This window comes from Aquarana catesbeiana, linkage group LG12, assembly GCF_042186555.1.
Source record: "Aquarana catesbeiana isolate 2022-GZ linkage group LG12, ASM4218655v1, whole genome shotgun sequence".
In the NCBI taxonomy this organism is placed as follows: domain Eukaryota; kingdom Metazoa; phylum Chordata; class Amphibia; order Anura; family Ranidae; genus Aquarana; species Aquarana catesbeiana.
The window spans coordinates 196,366,714-196,387,461 of record NC_133335.1 but is presented as its reverse complement, the minus strand read 5'-3'; the positions used below and the strand labels follow the sequence as shown (position 1 = coordinate 196,387,461).

At 40.8% G+C, this 20,748-nt stretch overlaps 1 protein-coding gene across 1 annotated transcript in view; it reads left to right on the top strand.

The window, feature by feature from the left end:
• The window catches only part of TOP1 (DNA topoisomerase I), a 55,349-nt gene extending 35,737 nt beyond the window's left edge, over window positions 1–19,612 (top strand). Inside the window, exons 5-21 of the mRNA XM_073606386.1 lie at window positions 94–146; window positions 1,308–1,400; window positions 3,165–3,240; window positions 3,638–3,735; window positions 4,596–4,711; window positions 7,200–7,321; window positions 7,406–7,528; window positions 7,761–7,948; window positions 8,333–8,477; window positions 9,435–9,578; window positions 11,108–11,293; window positions 11,404–11,472; window positions 12,036–12,150; window positions 12,620–12,747; window positions 12,836–12,930; window positions 16,119–16,268; window positions 17,704–19,612. Of these exons, the coding sequence (XP_073462487.1) occupies window positions 94–146; window positions 1,308–1,400; window positions 3,165–3,240; window positions 3,638–3,735; window positions 4,596–4,711; window positions 7,200–7,321; window positions 7,406–7,528; window positions 7,761–7,948; window positions 8,333–8,477; window positions 9,435–9,578; window positions 11,108–11,293; window positions 11,404–11,472; window positions 12,036–12,150; window positions 12,620–12,747; window positions 12,836–12,930; window positions 16,119–16,268; window positions 17,704–17,806 (2,004 nt within the window). The 3' untranslated portion in view covers window positions 17,807–19,612. The remainder of the gene's footprint in view (window positions 1–93; window positions 147–1,307; window positions 1,401–3,164; window positions 3,241–3,637; window positions 3,736–4,595; window positions 4,712–7,199; window positions 7,322–7,405; window positions 7,529–7,760; window positions 7,949–8,332; window positions 8,478–9,434; window positions 9,579–11,107; window positions 11,294–11,403; window positions 11,473–12,035; window positions 12,151–12,619; window positions 12,748–12,835; window positions 12,931–16,118; window positions 16,269–17,703) is intronic.
• Window positions 19,613–20,748: the final 1,136 nt, after the last annotated feature.

Sequence of the window (20,748 nt, the reverse complement as noted above, 5' to 3'; positions counted from 1 at the left end):
CTGTGTGTGGTGTGTTTTTTTTTTTTTTTAATTTTGTTGTGTTTAAACATGAAGGTGTCTAAACTAATTTTTAAAACTTTTTTTGTATTGCAGCAAAAAGCCTCCATGGACAGTGGAAAAGTGAAAAAAGAAAATGGCTTCTCTAGGTAAGGTTGAACATTTTGTGCCACAGATTAACTTAACCACTTAAAGTGGTTGTAAACCCTTTACAACCACTTTATACTACAGGCAAGCCTATAATTAGGCTTGCCTATAGCTACACTGGATATCTCCTAAAACTGCACAGTTTAGGACATATCCCTGTATTTGTATGTGCCCACGTCATCGGCACATGCGCACTTAAGCAAACTGAAGTACGTGCCGTTACCGGCGGCTCCCGCGTGCATGCACGGGAGTGACATCATCACGGCTCTGGCCAATCACAGCGCCTGAGCCGCAATACCCGGAAGTAACCCCCTGTCATCGCCGGAGCGGTGAACGAGGACTGCTGCGGGGGCTTCGATCTCGGATAAGTAATTCATAATGAGCTAGTAGCTCATTATGCCTTTGTCTTGCAGGGTTTTATTTTATTTATTTTTTGGAATTTTTCAAAAGGGTTTACAACCACTTTAAATGCCGGGCACTTTCACCCCCCCCCCCCCCCACGCCCAGGCCAGCTTTCAGCGTTGTCATTTAACACTGTATAGATAAGAGAATTTTTATCTTTTTTTTTTTTTTTTTTTTTTTTTTATTTTTATATATATATCACTCGCTGTGTGTGTATAAATCCGTGCCCTGATTATCTGTGTACATGTCCCCTGTCACACTTGCTGGTTACTGGCTCTCCTCTCCTCATGCTGTGACTGTGTGTGAGGAAAGGAATACTAACAGCAAATGTGTACATGTGATCAGCTGTGATTGGACACAGCTGACCATATGGTAAAGGGCTGCTGTGATTGGCCCTTTACTGTGGTCTGTGATCAGCTGTGTCTCCACACAGTGATTGGAGCATGTGGAATGCGCCAAGTGTCGTCCTGGGAACAGAGCTGCGTTGTAGCCGTCTTTCGGCTATAGCATGGGTCTGAAGTGGTTAAAGGCATCCCCACTCAAAACGGATATTATATTGTGGAACTGGGTAGGGTTTGATCTGCTACGATGGGTGCCCAGAAGACCAGATGGAGGTCAGCTTCTTGGCTATGCTGGTATAGGGCATGGTCTTCCTAAGGTGGAGTGTTTTGCTGAAATTTCAGTTGGCTAGCCAGTTGTTATAATGTATCAGACTATTTTTTGATAATTTTGTATGTGACCTTTCCTCATCCTGTTTTCAGTCCTGTTCATGTCAAAAATGAACCAGAAGATGATGGCTACACCTTCTCTCCCAAGGAGAACAAGGCACTGAAGAGATCCAGAGATGATGAAGAGTAAGTATGGAGGGTATTGCGGGAAGCAGGGGGTCTGTCAGGTTGTAAAAGCCACTTATGTTTTTCTTGAGAGTTGACCTTTTTAAGGTTTGAGGATTTTCTCTGCATTTGTAAATTGGCAGTGGAACCCAAAACTGATAGATCTCTATCTATCTTTTTTTTTTTTTTTTTTTTTTGCTTAAAGGTTTTACCTTAATAAATAAAAGCAGATCATTTTCATTACCCCGCCAATGGTAAATGGTTTCTCATCCATGTAAACTGATGCAAGAGCCTGCTAGAGGGCTTGTGCTTTTGAAAAAACAGACTTGCTTGCAGTGTCACCAGATGAAAAACCTAAAAAATAAAACTAATCCTGTATAATAATAATGCAGCACATCTAAGAATTGGTAATCTGCAAAGTTTTTTTTTTTTTTTTTGGGTTTAAATTGTTTGTTCACCCCCAAAAAAATGCAGATTCTGGTCCCTTAAAGCGCTTGTGCTGTGTAATCTGCCCCCTCTAAACTGTAGAAGAAAAAAAAACCCTGAACTTGCCACTTCCTGTATCCCCCTCTACATAGACCACTATAACCAGCTCCACCATGGTCAAAGTGCCTCCCTCTGTAAAGAGCTGTAAAGCGGCTGCGAGTGATGTGACCGGCCTGAAAACAGCTGAAATTAGGCATTTACAACACTCGTTTTTTAAAACTACAGACAGTGCTATGCCAGCCTCTAATAGAGCGGCTGGCATAGTTTTATATGAATGGGTTAACAAACCCTTTATAACTGCACATGCTCAGTTTAGTCTCTATTGCTGGAGAGAACATTTCCTGTTTCATGTGAACTGTTCAGGTCACATGATATTGACATCACACATGTGGGCGTGTATACAGGCTGTAGTGGAAATCTCCTCCTACCTGAAAACTCAGAACTGGACAAACTCTGCAGTTTATCATGTGGTATACAGATCGGCAAAAAAAGGTATATAGTGGCAGTATATTAATGTAAAATTAAGATTTATAAGCTGTGGGGGGGGGGGGGGTTCAGATGAACTATATTTTCATATCACTGGGTTTAGTAACACTTTTAAAACCTAACTTTAGTTTTTTTAAAAATAGGCTGTCCTCCATTGCAAGTAGTTTGACAAAATCACACAAGCATTAATTACAATTGGGGGGGTGGGGGTTGCTTTCTGTATCCATATAAAATTTTGCATTTGCCCATGTATTACTTATTTTTAAAGGCCTTGCAAGCACAGCATTTGATCAGATAGCAATGCACTCCTGGTTCACACCAGTGTGATATCACATGTAGTTCGCACTGCAGATCACATGCGATTTCAGCCATACAGATATTATGGCTTGCATCGTATTTGGACCAAACTCTGTTTTGCGGTTTTGGCCTGCACCAGATCCGATTCATGTCCGAAGTGACAGTTTGCACTGCGATATGCGAACTGATTTGGGGGTGTCATTAACTTTCTATTGAGGCCCCCAGCAGTTCGCATAGTACAGTGTGAACCGCGTGTAACATGTGACCAGAAGCAGAGGACTAGAAGTGCCTCCTGCTTGTTTCCCTGCAGACAGGCTGAGAAAGAGTTGTGACCGCTGTATATCGATTTTAGGTTAAAGGTACTTGGATCGATATATAGATAGAGATCTCTATCCCTAGAGATCTCTTCCCTTCATAATTTCAACGGTGTATGTTTAGTATCTCTTTAACTTGCTCAAATGCTTCAACCAATATTCATTTTATTTTTCCCTCCACTTTCCGGTTTTATTTCCACAGTTCTGATTACAAACCCAAAAAAATTAAACTGAAGATGGCAAGAAGCCAAAAAAAACGAAAGCAAGACGAAGAGGAGGTAAAATTTAGCTTTTTATTTAGGGGTGGAGAAATCTGAGTCGAAGTCTTGAGGCCATTTTTTATAAGCCGTTGAAACTTTTTCCAGGTTAAAGGGTTTGAAAAATTGAGCCTGCGCTATCATTCATTGCATCATAATGTTTAGTGAACCAAACGTCTTGAATGTGCTCCATTCAACCAGCCCTACATTCAGTGTTAACAATTTTCAGAAAGACTTCCTGAGCCAACACCATCCGGAAAAATATTTTTACCAGTTTACTTAGAAATTGGTCTTTAATTCCAAAAATGTGCTAAAATCTTTGAGCCACAATAAAAACCTCTCGTACAGAGGCTAGCTTCATTAAAAACTTAAGATCAATTCCTATTGCTGGTATAAAACCTATTGATATTTGTTTTAGGATGTAAAACCTAAGAAAAACAAGAACAAAGACAAAGGGCAGGATGGTGCAGTTAAGAAGAAAAAAATGAAAAAGGAAGAGGAGGAGAAGTGGAAATGGTAATGTTATGCAATATTATTTTTATTTTTTTTCTGAACTCCAGGTAGACTAAAAAATGCAATTTTGTGATTTTGTGTAGCGATCTTGAATAAAAATACACATTTAATTATTTTTAAATGTGTACATGGAGTGTCACTGAGTTCTTCCTTCACACATTGCTGTGCTGCATCAGTCTACCATATATATATATATATATATATATATATATATATATATATATATATATATATATATTTGTAAATCTTGAACACCCTCCTTGCTGTCTTCCACACACTAATGATTTGACATATCTTAGTAATTTTCTCATGTTTTTGGACGTTTTGCGTGTTATTGGTAAAGCAGAAGGAGGATCACAGATCATAAAGCACCTCAATGACCAGGTCCGCTTATTCAAGGGGCCCCTCTTAAATGATTAATGTAAATTGCCTAAACAAGAAAAAAAAAAAAAACCCTTGTGGGGGTAAATTTTAAATACTTGCCTTTCCCCACCTTCTCCTGCAAAGCCTCGGCGAGGGTGACATCATCCTACTGGTTAGGCCCCGGCGAATGTAGAGTTGCCCAAATCGAGGGAAAAAAAAATACTGCTCTTTGCAGAAGCATTTTTGAGATCTGGGCTACTTGGGACGATTTCAGGGATGTTGTCAGGAGGATGATGTCACCCCCTTGCACTATGGGTTGTGAAAGTCCCCCCCCCCGGTACCTTTTTTATGCATAGTTTAGGAAGAGGGGAGGGAAACATTGAGCAAACATACCTTGCCTAAAGTGCAAGTTCTCCTGTAGAGAATCCTTTTTTATTTTATTTTTCTCCATACAATATATAGTGTTTAATTGCAGCTCATCTACTGGCTTTTCCTCGTAGGTGGGAGGAAGAACGTCATGCAGACGGAGTCAAGTGGACCTTTTTGGAACACAAAGGACCTGTGTTTGCTCCACCTTATGAACCTCTCCCAGACAATGTGAAGTTTTACTATGATGGTATGACTTGATTAAAGTAGAACTATGGCCTCCTATTTAAATTTTAAAAAAAGTGCTGTTTAAGTGCCCTGGAAAAGTCCCACAAATACCTATTGAGCCTGCCAGTGATCACCTAATGCAGCTTTCCGTTTTTCACTACAGTGGCTTGAGAAGCTATTGCCAGGGTTTGGGGTATCGGCATTGTCACTGCTGATTCACAAGCCTGTAGCTTGTCACTCAGCACCTGGCCACACCTTGTCCTGCCTACTGCTTTGATTGACGGCATTGCCTGTTTTACTTTAATCCCTCCCACTGTAAGCTGCAGTGTCTGGGAAAGTAAACACGCAAGACGCTGAATTTGTCTCACTCAATGAAGGAAGCTGTTAGTACTGTAAGGCTTCTGAACCACATAGTAACTGGATTTGGGGCAGTCTCAGTCCATAGGCTTCAATATTGAGTTGGCCCACCCTTTGCAGCTATAACGGCTTCAACTCTTCTCGGAAGGCTGTCCACAAGGTTTAGGAGTGTGTCTATGGGAATGTTTGACCATTCTTCCAGAAGCGCATTTGTCAGGTCAGGCACTGATGTTGCACGAAAAATGCAGTGTGTATCTATGTATATAAATATATACAAAAAAATTATGCGCACTCTGCATTAAGGGAAACCTCGGGGTACGTTTCTATACTCCTGCTCGCAAAACCTGCAGTCCATAGCACAGATTGTGGAAAACCCAGCAACGGTGATAATTTCATAGATCTTCCTAGTTGGAGACAAGGGTATTGAGGGGTGGTGGAGCCTTGGGCTCCGCTTGCTGTCAGTCAGATGCTGGGAGGAGGTAGCAGAGGCATGGTGTGTTTCTATGAATGCACACAGCACCCACCGTGAGCTTGCACTCACAGGTGTCTCATTAGCAGCTGGCTAGCCAAGGAGACACCCACATACTGGCAGTCTTGTAAAAATATTAAATGTGGGCCGCCTCTTGGAAAAAAAATAAAATTAATGAAGGGTTTAAGAACGCTTTTAAAATTAATTTTTTTATTTAAGATAAGTTTTTGGTTGGATGTAGTAGAGTCTGCAATAAAAACATTTCTACTGTATGCAGATAAAAATTAGCTTTAGAAACATTTTTGATGCAAACAATTGTTAGTGTACTTCTGCTTTAGCACTCTGAACTCCATTTTAAAATTTCCCAGGAATTTTCTAACCTTTTACTTTTCCAGTCTACCTCTCACGTGGCTTTTTTTTTTTAACCACTTCACCCCACAGAAGATTTGGCTGCAGAATGACCGGGACGTTTTTTGTGATTCGGCACTGCGTCACTTTAACTGACAATTGCACGGTCGTGTGACATTGTACCCAAACAAAATAGTCGTGTTTTTTTTTTTTTTTTTTTTTTTTTCCCCCCCCACAAATCGAGCTTTCTTTCGGTGGTATTTGATCGCCTCTGCGTTTTTTTTTTTTTTTTTTTTTGTTTGTTTTTTGTTTGTTTTTTTTTTTGTGCTATAAACAAAAAAAGAGCGGCAATTTTGAAAAAAAAGCTATTTTGTACTTTTTTGCTGTAGTATCCCTTTGCTTTTAAAAAAAAAAAAAAAAATTTCTCAGTTTTTAGGCCGATGTGTATTCTTCTACATATTTTTGGTAAAAAAAAAATCGCAATAAGCATATATTGATTTGGTTTGTGCAAAAGTTAGTGTCTACCAAATAGGGGATCGATTTTATAGCATTTTTATTATTATTTTTATTTATTTTACTAGTAATGGCGGCGATCTGCGATTTATCGTGACTGACATTATGGCGGACACATCGGACAATTTTGACACATTTTTGGGACTGTTGGCATTTTTATACAGCGATCAGTGTTATAAACATGCATTGATTACTGTAAAAATGTCACTGGCGGTGAAGGGGTTAACACTAGGGGGCGATCAAGGGGTTAACCGTGTTCCCTGGGAGGTGATTCTAACTGAAAGGGTAGGGGACTGTCTGAAGTGGCAGATCATGGTTCCTAGCTAATAGGAACACCTGATCTGTCATTCCTCTCAGAACAAAACATGGATTTTTGTGTTTACACACACACTTCCGTGTTCTGTCCCTCGTGCTCGTGGCCACCGGTCATCGCGACCATCCGCCACGAGCATTGGCACCCTGCTGTGCAGCAGGAGCGTGCGCGCCTGCTATCACGATCCCGCGAGCCGACGTATAACTACGACAGTTCGCGGGATAGTGCCGACCTGCTGCAGTATGACGGCGGCTGGCCGTTAAGCGGTTAAACATGTGAATTGACTTGTTGCCACCCCCTAGCAGTGTTATGTCTCAACCTCCTGTAACTCTCATTTTTGCTGGACTGCTTGGTCTGTATTTAAATGTGGAGAAAAATAAAAAATGCATGCATGGACTACTATCACTACAGGTGTAACCCCATACAGTTGCCAGAATATACAGTTGCCCCCCCCCCCCCCCCCCCTATAGTGGACCATTAATTCCCAGCAACTTTTTATGTTCACTGCAGGTAAACAAGTCAAGCTCAGCCCCAAAGCAGAGGAAGTAGCCACTTTCTTTGCAAAAATGTTGGATCACGAATACACTACAAAAGATGTCTTCAGGAAAAACTTCTTTAAAGACTGGAAGAAGGTGAACATGATTACTCTTCACTAGGGAGATTTAAATTTTAATAATTGCAGGCTTGTTGTCTCACCAGTATTCTGCCTTCCATAGGAAATGACATCTGAAGAACAAAGTCTTCTCACCAACTTGAGCAAGTGTGACTTCACTCATATGAGCACGTACTTCAAAGCTCAGTCTGAGGCCAGGAAACAAATGACCAAGGAGGAGAAACTGGTAACTTATGTTTATTTTATTATTTTTCAGGTACTTGTATAGCGCCATCAATACATACTATAGAATTCCTGTCATGTTCCATGTCCTAATTCAAAAAGCCCGAAATTTTATTTTTATGGGCTTTGCCTGTTTTTATAAAAAAGAAAAAAAAAAAGTTACTCTGCTGGCACTTTGCAGTCTGGCCCTGTGTTGCAAAGCTCAAACATCTTTTTTGCTTTTTCCCATTTCTTAGAAAATCAAAGAGGAGAATGAGAGGTTGGTGCAGGAATATGGCTTCTGTATCATGGACAACCACAAAGAGAGAATTGCCAATTTCAGGATAGAACCTCCGGGCTTGTTCAGAGGCCGAGGAAATCATCCCAAAATGGGAAAGCTTAAGAGGAGGATCATGCCTGAAAATATCATCATTAACTGCAGCAAGTAAGTTTTACAACAATAATAAACTTCTAAAGCAATTTTTAAAATGCAATCCTAGTTTGCACAGCTGGAATTTGAGTAGAGGGGGGTATAATCCTTTAAAAGTGCAACTTCCTTGGTGTCCAATTACCTATAAGCAGGGCATATACTCTGAGATAAGGCGGTGCGCCCCAATGAACAAGTGCAAAAAATGGCTCTGAGTTTACTGCAGATTAGTAATTTTAGGTGGTATCTCCTCAACTGAAGATTAGTCTGCCAACAATAGTAACGCCTTTTTTTTTTTTTTTTTTTTTTTTTTTTTTTTTTTTTTTTTTTTTTTTTCCCTAAAAGCTTAGAGTAGTATAGCTGTATGGTAGTGTATTGACATCTTTCTGTGCATTTGTCCAGAAACTCCAAGGTTCCCTCTCCTCCCCCTGGACACAAGTGGAAGGAAGTAAGACATGACAATAAAGTTACATGGCTTGTCTCCTGGACGGAAAACATCCAAGGCTCTATCAAATACATTATGTTGAACCCTAGTTCCCGTATTAAGGTAAGAGTTTTAATGTTGAAAGACCCAAAGCCCATAAAATTTAACTAAGAATGATCTTGGTCTGGGGGCCGCTTGGCACCATGTTACCTGTTGCCCTAATAATGGAGTTGGCCTTTAAAGTGTAAACTTGGGTTACATAGAAGTCTGCTTAAAATTTGCTGCTTTCCCCTCCTCCCTATAGTGTGTATATGTATTTACACGCCTCAAATCATTCTTCTTGAATCTGCTTTTTGTCTGGTCAAATGATGCAAAAGCAGCGGCTCCCCTGTGTCAGTGGCTGCTGCAGGGGAGAGGTGGGAGCACTGACAACAGAGGGGCAATGGAAGCTGGCAAGTGAGGTCACTGCTCTGGCAATCCCACCTTGTCAAGCACTCCATGACAGAGGGGTAGCCAGAACATCCACATCACACGACCAGACTCAAGTGGGTTAAAGTAAAGGCGTTTCCACTGATCTCTTTAAAGGCAAAGGAGCATAGGTTGTAGGAGGCGGCATTTAATATTTTTTTAAAGTAGTTCTAAAGCCTAAACGTTTTTTCCCCTAATGCGTTATTTGCATTAAGGTAAATGTTTGGGCATGCGCCCCCCCCCCCCCCCCCCCCAATTATTTGCCAATCACAAACCGTAAGTTTGCACTGTAAAGGTACGAGGTCTGACAATTGCTCCCTTAAATGGTGAGGGTCACCTTTCACCTGACTCCCGTGCGCAGGAGTGACTTTGCTCTGGCACAGCCAATCAAGTGGCCGAAGATCACAAACCTGTAAAAGACCAGGTGAAGATGGGAGCTGCCGGGGACAAGGAAGCGCAGTGCTGAAGGGCTGCGTTTGTAGGCAAGTCTGTCATAATGTTACTAGTATGTAGTACATTATGGCTTGGACCTGCCAGGGGACCTATTTGTTAAACATGATGGCCTTTACTACCACTTTAACTGAAATTCTTGTTTGTTTTTCTTTGTTTTAGGGTGAGAAGGACTGGCAGAAATATGAAACAGCCCGCAGGCTGAAGATGTGTGTTGATAAGATCCGCAATTCTTACAAAGAAGACTGGAAATCCAAAGAAATGAAGGCCAGACAGAGAGCGGTTGCACTGTACTTTATTGACAAGGTGAGACATTTTACCTGAATAGCTGAAGTAGTGGAAGCCTTAGTTGATTAAGCAGAACACCACTGTAGTGCGCGCTTATATCTGGTCTTTTTTGTGTTTGGGGAAAACTGTTTTTATTTTACCAAAAAAGTTCACTACAGTGGTATATAGTGTTTGGAAAGAAAAAAATGCTGGGCATTCTAGTTCACTCCCAGTGCCATTGTTGCATTTTGGCGTTGTCTTTGCAATTGGGAAAGGGGAGGTATCCTTCCCCCCAGACTCATTCAAGACATTTAGCATAACAGTTGCTCCATAAATCTGGCCATACACATGGTATTTTTATCATTTTCAACTGCTTTCCATCAATAAATTGACAGTTTCAATAAGAAGGTAAATTGTGATATTTTGCTCTACAACAATCTTTTGTGCTTTTAAAAAAAAAAAAAAACACTAAATCTGCTACATTTGCTTAAGGTCATTTCAGTATCAGTTCTACTTGTACCTGTTTGGTTGCTTTGCAATTTCAACGAGAATGGTAAAATTTGACAGCGCAGTGTGTGTGTGTGTGTGTGTGTGTTCAGCATTAGACTTTAGTTCAAAGTTTACCTTTTTGGTAATAAAAATAAATCAATTCATGTATTTCTGCAGCAAGTGCTTTTTATTTATTTATTTTTTTTTTACACCCCACAGGCACCTGAAAAGTATTGCACCTGTGATCTATAAATTAGGGGTCGAATGCCAGGCTCCTGCAGACTCAGTATAGCTGCCTGCCCATACCTCCCGTATGGGTAGACCTGTACTGAAAAGCTGGAGAATATTTACAAGTTACACCCTAAATGTGGATTTAACATGTAACCTGCTCCCAAAGGTGAACTTATCCTTTAACAACTTCCTGGCCGCCCCATTGCGGATTGACGTCTGCAATGTGGCTCCGTTATCTTCACTGGTCGTCATGGTGATCAATGGTGCTGTGTCACTCTGACACACCGCATCTCCAATCGTGGTAAAGAGCCCATGACGCAGGCTTTTATCACATGATCAGCTGTGACCAATCACAGTGGGAACCAGAAAGTACCAGTAATTGGCTTTCCTTGTTTCGCGCTGACAGGGAGAGCCGATCGGTGGTCATCAGTGCTGCATATCTGTGCTGCCTATAGGTGCCCATCAATTCTACATATTGGTGCCTCCTCATCAGTGCCCATTGGTGAAGGAGAAAACCTTTTATAATGGAAACAAACTTTTTATTTTTTTTGTTTAGCAAAAAATAAACCAGTGGTGATCAAATGCCACCAGAAGATAAAAATTTTTAGTTTGGGTCCAGTGTTGCATGACCGCAATTGTCATTCAAAGCGTGACAGCGCTGAAGGCTGAAAATTGTCCTGGGCAGGAAGGGGGAAAGTGTCCTGTTTTGGTTAAATATCCAAATGCTTTATTATATATTCCTTTTCTGGTTAACGAGAAGTAAATGTGGGTATGAGATCATGCAGTTGCCAAATGCTGGTACAAATTGTGCTTTTATTGTAATATACCACTTCCTTTTTTTTTCTTAGCTTGCTCTGAGAGCTGGTAATGAAAAGGAGGAAGGAGAGACGGCTGACACTGTAGGCTGCTGCTCATTGAGGGTGGAACATATAAAACTTTTCCCTGAGATAGACGGTCAGGAGTATGTGGTCGAGTTCGACTTCCCTGGTAAAGATTCCATCCGCTACTACAACAAGGTGCCTGTGGAGAAAAGGGTACGTACCCATTCTGAGTGCTTGCTTTAGTTATGGCTATAATGATTCTGGCATTAACCGTAGTATAGATCCTTGAATATTATTATATTTTTTTTTTTTTTTTTTTTTAGGTTTTTAAGAATCTGCAACTTTTCATGGAAAACAAACAACCTGAGGATGACTTGTTTGATAGGCTCAATGTAAGTGTCTTACCATAACTTTTCAATTCTTTAAACTTGTGCTATCATAAGCTGGGCTTAGACTGGTTGGAATTCAACCGGTACAGCAGGGACCAGCTGATTTTTTTTTTTTTTTTTTTTTTTTTTTTTTTTTTATATATGTGTGTGTGTGTGTGTGTGTGTGTGTGTGTGTGTGTGTGTGTGTGTGTGTGTCCATCCCTGTTCAACAGAATGTTCGACTCATGTCAAAAGGACACCTTGAAAAACTTTGTCAATCAGCTGTGGGTGCTGCTGTCAGAATATAATATCCCAGCAGGGACGATTTCTCCCATCCACTTGCTTGTGGTGATGGAATACTTAAGGTGGTTTTTCCTAAAAAAGAATATATATAATCTCTATATCTATATCTCTCCAATTTTAAGGCCACTTATTGCGTGCCCCCCCCCCCCCCATCCCCATATTTGCAAAGACCTCTGGGAGAACTTAAATCGTATGCTGATTTGGGTGCATTCAGGGCAGAACTCGTATTTGTTTTTTTTATCCGTGGCCTCTATGATGAGTAATGCTTTTTCTTTATCCCCCAGACAAGCATTTTAAATAAACACCTTCAGGACCTGATGGATGGACTGACAGCCAAAGTGTTCAGAACATACAACGCCTCTATTACCCTACAGCAGCAACTGAAGGAGCTCACCAATGGTAAGTCTCTTCTTCTGGTGGTAATTCTTGGTTCTCCCTTTTTTTTTTTTTTGTTTTTTTTTTGTTTTTAATGGTTTTTAGTCCTCCCTTAGGGCTTCCTGTAGCGCTTATTTATTTTTTATTTTTTCAGCCTTGCCCACCCACCTAATTCTTTTCTAGGTGGTCTTGTGCTAGAGAGCTAAGTTAAGTTTGAATTTATAATTCTGTGGATTTGGCAAAGAGCCACTGTCCATTTATAATGGAAGACTCCCAGTAACTTTGTTGGTGTCTGTTATGCAATAATACCTAGTCCACATGTAAGGAATTGAAACCTATAGATGAGCAGTCTGTTGAGCCTAGCTTGAAGTGGTAAGATTAAGATATTCCCTAAAAATATATATATAATTTTATTTTGTAATTGTGGTTTTTAAGTACTTCCTATTGAGCTGATGAATGTAAATAGTCTAAATATTTTAATTTATTTTAACAGGCGAAGATAATGTCGCTGCCAAAATCTTGTCTTACAATCGTGCCAACAGAGCTGTGGCTATATTATGTAACCATCAGCGTGCTCCTCCTAAAACCTTTGAGAAGTCTATGATGAACCTGCAGACCAAGGTAGTACCTCTCAGGGTTTCAACTAATTGCATTTTTTAGTAGACGATATAGTTCAGTATTAAAGTGCTTCTGTGTCATTTTTTTTTAGATTGATGCCAAGAAGGATCAGCTAGGGGATGCACGACGAGAGCTGAAAAGCGCCAAAGCAGACGCCAAGGTCAAACGGGATGAAAGGACAAAGAAGTATGTGTGGAATGTTCCCTATTTCTTCATGTGTCTTGCATAACTACACATTAGATCTCATTTTAAAACGGATTTGGCACATCTTGACTAGATGGTGGCCATGTGGCATTCATAACCTTTATTGGGAAGGTTTAACCAAATTAAGTTTTTTCATTGATTGCTTTGCACTGTTGACTAAATAATATCAAGATCCATTAGTAAACTCGCATATACAGTGTAGCTGAAATTCTCCTTTAATCCCCATCAGCAGGGGTTAAAGCTGAGTTCCGCCAAAAAAAAAAAAAAATCTAAGTCAGCAGCTACAAATACTGCAGCTGCTGACTTTTTTAATATATGGACACTTGCCTGTCCAGGGCGCCCACAATGTCCTTACCTGAAGCCGATCTGTCCCTCGGCTCCTGGGTGGAGGCGCCGGCATCTTCGGTAAGTGAAGTCTTGTGGCTTCACAGCCTGATTCCCTACTGCGCATGTGTGTCTCCCAGAAGACAGTGGGGGGCGGAGGATGGAGGAGGGACCAGACATGGCGTAGATGGCTGCAGATACTGTGGCGATCTATGCCAGGAAGAGGGAGCAAATACCTGGATTATACAGGTATCTGCTCCCCCTCCCCCTGCAAGGTGCCAAATGTGACACCGGAGGGGGGGAGGAATCCGAAAGCATTAAGTTCCATTTTTGGGTGCGCTTTAAGTAATGACAAGATTTGACCATTGCAGGAGATACTGTAATATTCTGCCTTACTCATTGAATAAGTAGAATGAGATTAGCGTGCACCTTTGTGTTTGGAGAACTCGCTGCATAATTTCAGTGGGAATGGCATCAAAGAACTATGGTGTCCAAATACATCAAAGTGTCCAGAAACCAAAAATAAGACCCTTTATGTGCATGTTTAACCACTTCAGCCCACCCCCCAGAAGGTTCACACACCTAGCCCCCCCCCCCCCCCTTTCCTGACCAGACCTTTTTTTGTGATGCAGCACTGCATTGCTTTAACTGATAATTGCACGGTAGTGCGATGCTGCACCCAAATAGAATTAAATGTCTTTTGGTGGCATTTGATCACCTCCTACAGTTTGTTTATAGCGTAAAAAAAAAAAAAAAAAATTTTGGAAAAACTATTTTCTACTTTCTCCTATAAAACTCATCCAAAAAAAAAAAAATCGCATTTCTTCATTAATTTAAGCAAAGATGTATTCAGCTACATGGTTTTTGGTAAAAAAAAATTAAAAAAAAAAAACCCAATAAGGGTGTATTGATTGGTTTGCAAAAAAGTTATTGCGTCTACAAACTATGGGATAGATTTATGGACTTTTTTTTTTAAATTTACTAGTAATGGCGCGATCAGCGACTTTTACAGGGATCAGTGCTAAAAAAATAAGAAATAAATGTACGGTCACAGTACTAATGACACTGGCAGGGAATGGGTTAACATGTAGGGCGATCAAAGGGAATAATGTGTTCCCCTTGGAGTGCTTTCTAACTGTGGGGAAGACAGAGACCTGTGTTCCTGCTTAGCAGAAACACAATATCTCCATCTTCCCCACTGACAGTCTGCCTCTCTTGGAAATGATTGCCGGGTGTCGGCAAACAGAGGGTCTCTGCACTGGGGGGAACCGATGCGTGTGGCCGATGGTCGCAATTGCGGGCACGAGAGCCAGAACAGGGGCACGTGTGTGTGTGTATGTACACACAAATCCCTGTTCTGAGAGGAAAGACAGATCGTGTGTTCCTAAATAGCTAGGAACAAAGATCTGTCAGCTCCTCTAGTCAGTTCCTTCCCCCTACAGTTAGAACATCCATAGGGAACACAGTTAACCCCTTGATCGCCCCCTAGTGTTAACCCCTTCCCTGCCAGTGACATTTACACAGTAATCGGTGCATTTTTGTATAGCACTGATCGCTGTATAAATGTCAGTGGTCCCAAAAATGTGTCAAGTGTCCGATGTGTCCACCATAATGTCGCAGTCCCGATTTAAAAATCGCAGATCACCGTCATTACTAGTAAAAAAAAAAAATGCATTAAATCTTTCCCAGTTTGCAGATGCTATAACTTTTGCGGAAACCAATCAATATACGCTTATTGCTATATTTGTTTATATCGCAAAAAATTAAAAACCGCAGAGATGATCAAATGCCACCAAAAGAAAGCTCTATTTGTGGGGGCAAAAAGACATCAATTTTGTTTTGGGTACAGCGTTGCACAACAATTGTCAGTTAAAGCGACAGTGCTGTATCGCAAAATATGGCCTGGTCATTAAGGGGGCAAATCCTTACAGGGCTTAAGTGGTTAAAAGGGAGGTATGGGATTTGAAAATGACCAGCCTTCGTACTCCCCTATATAGAAGCAGCATTGATCAATGCAGCAGCTGTCCCTGGCCGGCTCTGCATGAGAACTGAGCGAGCAAAGACTGCTGATCGATTATCAGCTCTTGATCTTCACTGAGCGGAGCACAGTGTCTGTTTATCATCGCTCTCTGCTCTGCCTCTCCAGTGCTCACTGGAGCACCCTCCTGTGGAGGGGGGCAAAGCGGCCTGCTCAGGCTGTCGGTGTGCTACGAGTCAGCCGGTCAGACATCTGGGTGGATCCCGACATTATTGGGATTCCCATAGAGCCTGGATCGGCTCTTTTGATGTCGGCTGATAGCGGGCTTTAGCCCACTGTCGGGTAAAGCTAAGTCACAGGCATTCACTTAGTTTTGGGCCATACTTGTACTTTTAATACAAATTATGCATGCAATGTTTGTTTATAGTGCAGTTGGCAGAAATATGTAACCTGAAACATAGCTTATACTTTTGTTGGTCAGTGGTTAGAAGAATGCCCCCCTTACACTGATGTCAGTGGCTAATTACCTAAGATAAAAGGCCTCTGTCCTGTGATGGTGCTTTTTCTTTCCCCTTTTTTTTTTTTTTTGACTCCGTCACGTTGATTTCTGCAGCGATGTTGGGCTGAAGGTCATTTTTTGTGCAGCGTTGCTTGTTGTGGGTGTTTGTAGACTTTGGGTACACTACTTAGGTGTAGCAGCCTTCCTTGTGGTCACTATAGTGATTTTATATATGGTTAACATAGTGGGCACTCAGAGTGGGTACTGCTTCAGCATGCACCATTCTTTTGGTATCTAAGGAAATGCAGTTTTTCCCTTGGTCTGGTCCATCCCTCTTCAGTTAAATAACGTTTTTGCATTTTCTTGCAGGTTGGTGGAAAGCAAGAAGAAGGCTGTAGAGAGGATAGAGGAGCAGCTGATGAAACTGGAGGTTCAAGCCACAGACCGAGAAGAAAACAAACAAATTGCTCTAGGAACCTCCAAACTTAACTACTTGGACCCAAGAATCTCTGTAGCTTGGTAAGAACAGCTTTTATATTTTCAGTTTAGTTAACCGCCTTTTGATAGATTAATGCTTTGAGTGTGGGTGCTTTACATTTTTATTTTTCATTTTTATCTTTATCTTGGCTGCAGTTGCTGCACATTATCTGACATTACATTTACAAATTTTTTTTTTTTTTTAATTAACCGCTTGCGGACCGCCCTACGCACCTATACTGCTGCAGGGCGGCTGCTCTGTGGCAGATCACGTACCTAGTATGTGACCTGACACTTCTGGGTCTGGGGCGCGCGCCGCCCCGCTCCGGCTGTAATTGGACACAGCGGAAGCCAATCTGCGGGTCCGGTGGACGCAATGTCTGCCAGAACCCACCAACTGTTTGGGAGACAGGCAGACCGCCGTTCTGTGTGGAGAATATACTGATCCTGTGTTTTCTGCTAAGCAGGTACCTGGCTCTTTACATCCCCCATAGTTGGTAAGCACTCCCTAGGAACACATTTAAACCCCTTTGTTCGCCCCCGAAGTTAACCCCTTCTCTGCCAGCGTCGCTAGTACAGTGCATATTTTTTGCACTGATCACTGTATTTGTCAGGCGTCTGATTTGTCCACCGCAATATCACAGTCCTGCTATAAGTGGCTGATTTGCTGCCATTACTATTAAAATATATAAAAAAGATCCCATAGTTTGTAGACGCTAAAACTTTTGCGGCAGCCTATCAATATACGCTTATTGGGATATTTTTTTTTTTTTTACCAAAAATATGTAGCAGAATATGTAATGGCCTAAATTGTTCATGATAAAATTTTTTGTGTGGGGGTTTTTTTTTTTTTTTTTTTTTTAGCAGAAAGTAAATTTTTTTTTTTTCAAAATTCTCTTTTTGTTTTTATGGTGCAAAAAATAAAAAAACCACTGGTGATCAAATGCCACCAAAAATCTTTTTGTGAGTAAAAAAGACAAACATTTTATTTGGGAGCAGCGCTACATGACTGCGCATGGCCTGGTCAAGAAGGGGGGGGGGGGGGTAAACCTTCTGGAGCTGAAGTGGTTAGAGGAGCTTAATTCAAACTCTATCCCCAACCCCTTGCCTGTATAGCCGGGTTGTGCAAAAAGGCATACTTGTATGCCTGGTGATCCAGCAATGTTCCCTAGGGATTTGCTGCAGCACACCTTTCCTGTGCTACCATCCTCTGACGTAACCAGGGGTTGCCAACAGTCTCTTCGGGGTTGGGCATCGGCCCGGTTAAGAAGTGCATGCACCTTGTCAGGAGGGCGGGCAGCTGCAGAAACTATATAAACACCTATAATCTGTGACTTGGGTATGCCAAGAGGCTGCTGTGGGCACTTGTACACATAGTTCTGGCCTAAGCCAGTAATTGGGAGGAAGGGTGAAGTTCTGTATAAAAAAAAAAAAAGCTTTTAAAATGAATGCTGTGATCATTTCTTCTTGCTCTCAGGTGTAAAAAATTTGGTGTCCCCATTGAGAAGATTTACAACAAAACACAGCGAGAGAAATTTGCGTGGGCTATCGACATGGTGGAGGACGACTATGAATTTTAACGTGTGCGCGAGAGAGACGATTGTGTTCTTAATTTGTTTTTAATTATTATTTTAAGCCTGGATGTCGCCTCGGAAAGGGATTTTTCTTTTAGAGAGCTGTGAGCCTTACCTTTTTATTAACTTAATTTTATTTTAAGATGGGAAGGGGATATGCAGCAGATTAAGGGGAGAAAAAGAGACATGGATTATAACTAAAAATATTAATATTACCATCCCCTTGCTGCCTTCAGTATTGTCCCATGGACAAGAACTATATATACATATGTACAATATGGATGAGCTGAAGTTGTGACTACGCTGTTTTTATGTGTGTTTTAAGATGGGAGGTTTTCACCAGGCATAAAAAAATCCGCTTTTCAAAAAAGTCTGTATAATAGAGTTAAAAGAAAAAAAAAAAAAATATCCTGTGTGTTTTTACAGTTAAGATTTTTTGCGATAACGTCTATTTTAATAGAAAACTATAAATTGTACCCTTCCCTTTCATCTGGACATATCCCCTTACCCTGGTTACACTGTTCTGCTGAAAAGAGGGGGCGTGTTGTCTGGCAGCTGGGGGGGTCACTTTGACTCCTGTTTTTCCCATTAAAAGTGAATCTGGGGCTTGTGGTCTAAAACTGGGGGACAGGAAGCAGTCTTTTTGCCTGCAGCAACCATTGTATGTAATCTGCATTTTTGATGGATGCGAGTTACCATAGATAACAAACTTCAATCCAATCGGGTTTAACCTGTCCTTTTTCTTAGTGTAATTAGAGAACTAATTATGCAGGTTGCTGTAGAGGAAAACGATAGGGCTAATGCATGTAAAGGAGAAATTTAGCACAAAATTGGCAATGATTGGGTTTCACCTTGGGGGGGGGGGGGGGGGTGTAATAACCAATGGATCCATTCTGAACTCCAATTGTGTAAAATTTTCTCTAGTTTCCATGAATTGGCTCCAATATCTTTTTTGCTTTCTCCAGTTTTTATGCAGGAGTCCCATGTCTGAGCCATCCACAGTTGGTTTAGGCGCTTGGTAACAAATGTGACTTTTTTTTTTTTTTTTTTTGTTTTTTGTTTTTTACAATTTTACTGAAAGGGGATTTTTTTTTTTTTTACTTTTTAGAAATGTGAACTTTACTTTTACTTTTTTTTTTTTTTTTTTTTTTTTTTTTCCCATCTTTGCCCAATTATCTATTCACTATTTTAAGTATTTAATCCTGTATCTTAGTAGCAAAAAGCAGAAAAAAACAGTATCAAAACAGTTGTACCATTGTAGGAACATTGAACTTTTCATTTCAGTAAATGCTTTTAACAGAATTTTATTTAATGTGAAAAGTACTTTTTTGTAGAAGTACAACAGAGACCAAACTTGTTGAACCTTTTTGTATAAAAGCATTATTTGTCACGGTGGGATGAACTGACACCCCATGGAAAGGTGGGGGGTACTTGCCATTATTCCTTGAGTTGCTTAAGTCATATAAGCTTAGTCTATGGCACCTCCTTTGAAATGGGGAGAATGATACAGATGTGGACAACTCTGTTGGAAGCCATTGGTGGCCAGGGAGGAAATGTATTTGAAAGCTATACTTGAAACTTATTCCACAATGGACTGGCTAATCCTTTAGTAAAGGCGGTTTTAATTGGAGGAAAAGAACATTTGTCATACAGGGTTTGTTGGAGAGCCTGTAATGCATTTTTTTTTCTTTTATTCTAAATGAGTGTTCACAACAATCCTTTCTTTTATGACTATCTCCCCATCTTCTATTTTTATCATGATTTGCCATTAACTTGAGTGTAGGTTATTTAAAAATAAAACCCTACAACTTGCATTTGACTTTGTTGTGCTTCTTTAGTGTGTGTGTGTGTGTGTGTGTGTGTGTGTGTGTGTGTGTATTTGTTGTGGTGTTGAGGGGTGTTTTTTTTTTTTTTTTTTTGTTTTTTTTTTTTTTTGTTTTGTTTTTTTGTGTTCAATGAAAAAATACATTCCCTTTTTTAAATTTCATTCTCGCCTGCCCACAATAGTTGTACTGCAGGCCAGTATTGTCCCATGGACAAGAACTATATATACATATGTACAATATGGATGAGCTGAAGTTGTGACTACGCTGTTTTTATGTGTGTTTTTAAGATGGGAGGTTTTCACCAGGCATTAAAAAAATCCGCTTTTCAAAAAAGTCTGTATAATAGAGTTAAAAGAAAAAAAAAATATCCTGTGTGTTTTTACAGTTAAGATTTTTTGCGATAACGTCTATTAATAGAAAACTATAAATTGTACCCTTCCCTTTCATCTGGACATATATCCCCTTACTCTGGTTACACTGTTCTGCTGAAAAGAGGGGGTGTGTTGTCTGGCAGCTGGGGGGTGTCTGCAAGGCTGACAGTTACAAGCATGACTCCCCACAGGCAGAGGCATGATGGGACCTGTAGTTTCGCAACAGCTGGAGGGCCGCCAGTTTGAGACCCCTGAAACCATTCCATTGTAGCTCTGGCTGTATGTTTAGGGTTGTTGTCCTGCTGGAAGGTGAACCTCCACCCCAGTCTCAAGACTTTTACAGACTTATGAGCGCTTTTGGTCGAAAAATGCGACCAGGTGTATGCTCCATCGGACTTTTGCTGGCTGAATTCCCGCCAGCAAAAGATTGAGAGCAGGTTCACAATTTTTCGGTCGGAAAAAGTTTTGATCGGAAGTTCCGATCGTCTGTACCAGTTCAGACGAGCAAAATTCCTACGCATTCTTGGAAGCATTGAACTTCATTTTCTCGGCTCGTCATAGCGTTGTGTCACCCTGTTGACGGTCGAAAGTTCAGCGAACTTTTGTGTGACCGTGGGTATGCAAGCCAAGCTTGAGTGGAATACCGTCTGAAAAACCATCCAAGATTTTTCCAACGGAAAATCCGCTCGTGTGTACGGGGCGTAATAGGTTTTTTCTAAGTTTGCCCTGTATTTGGCTTCATCTATTTTCC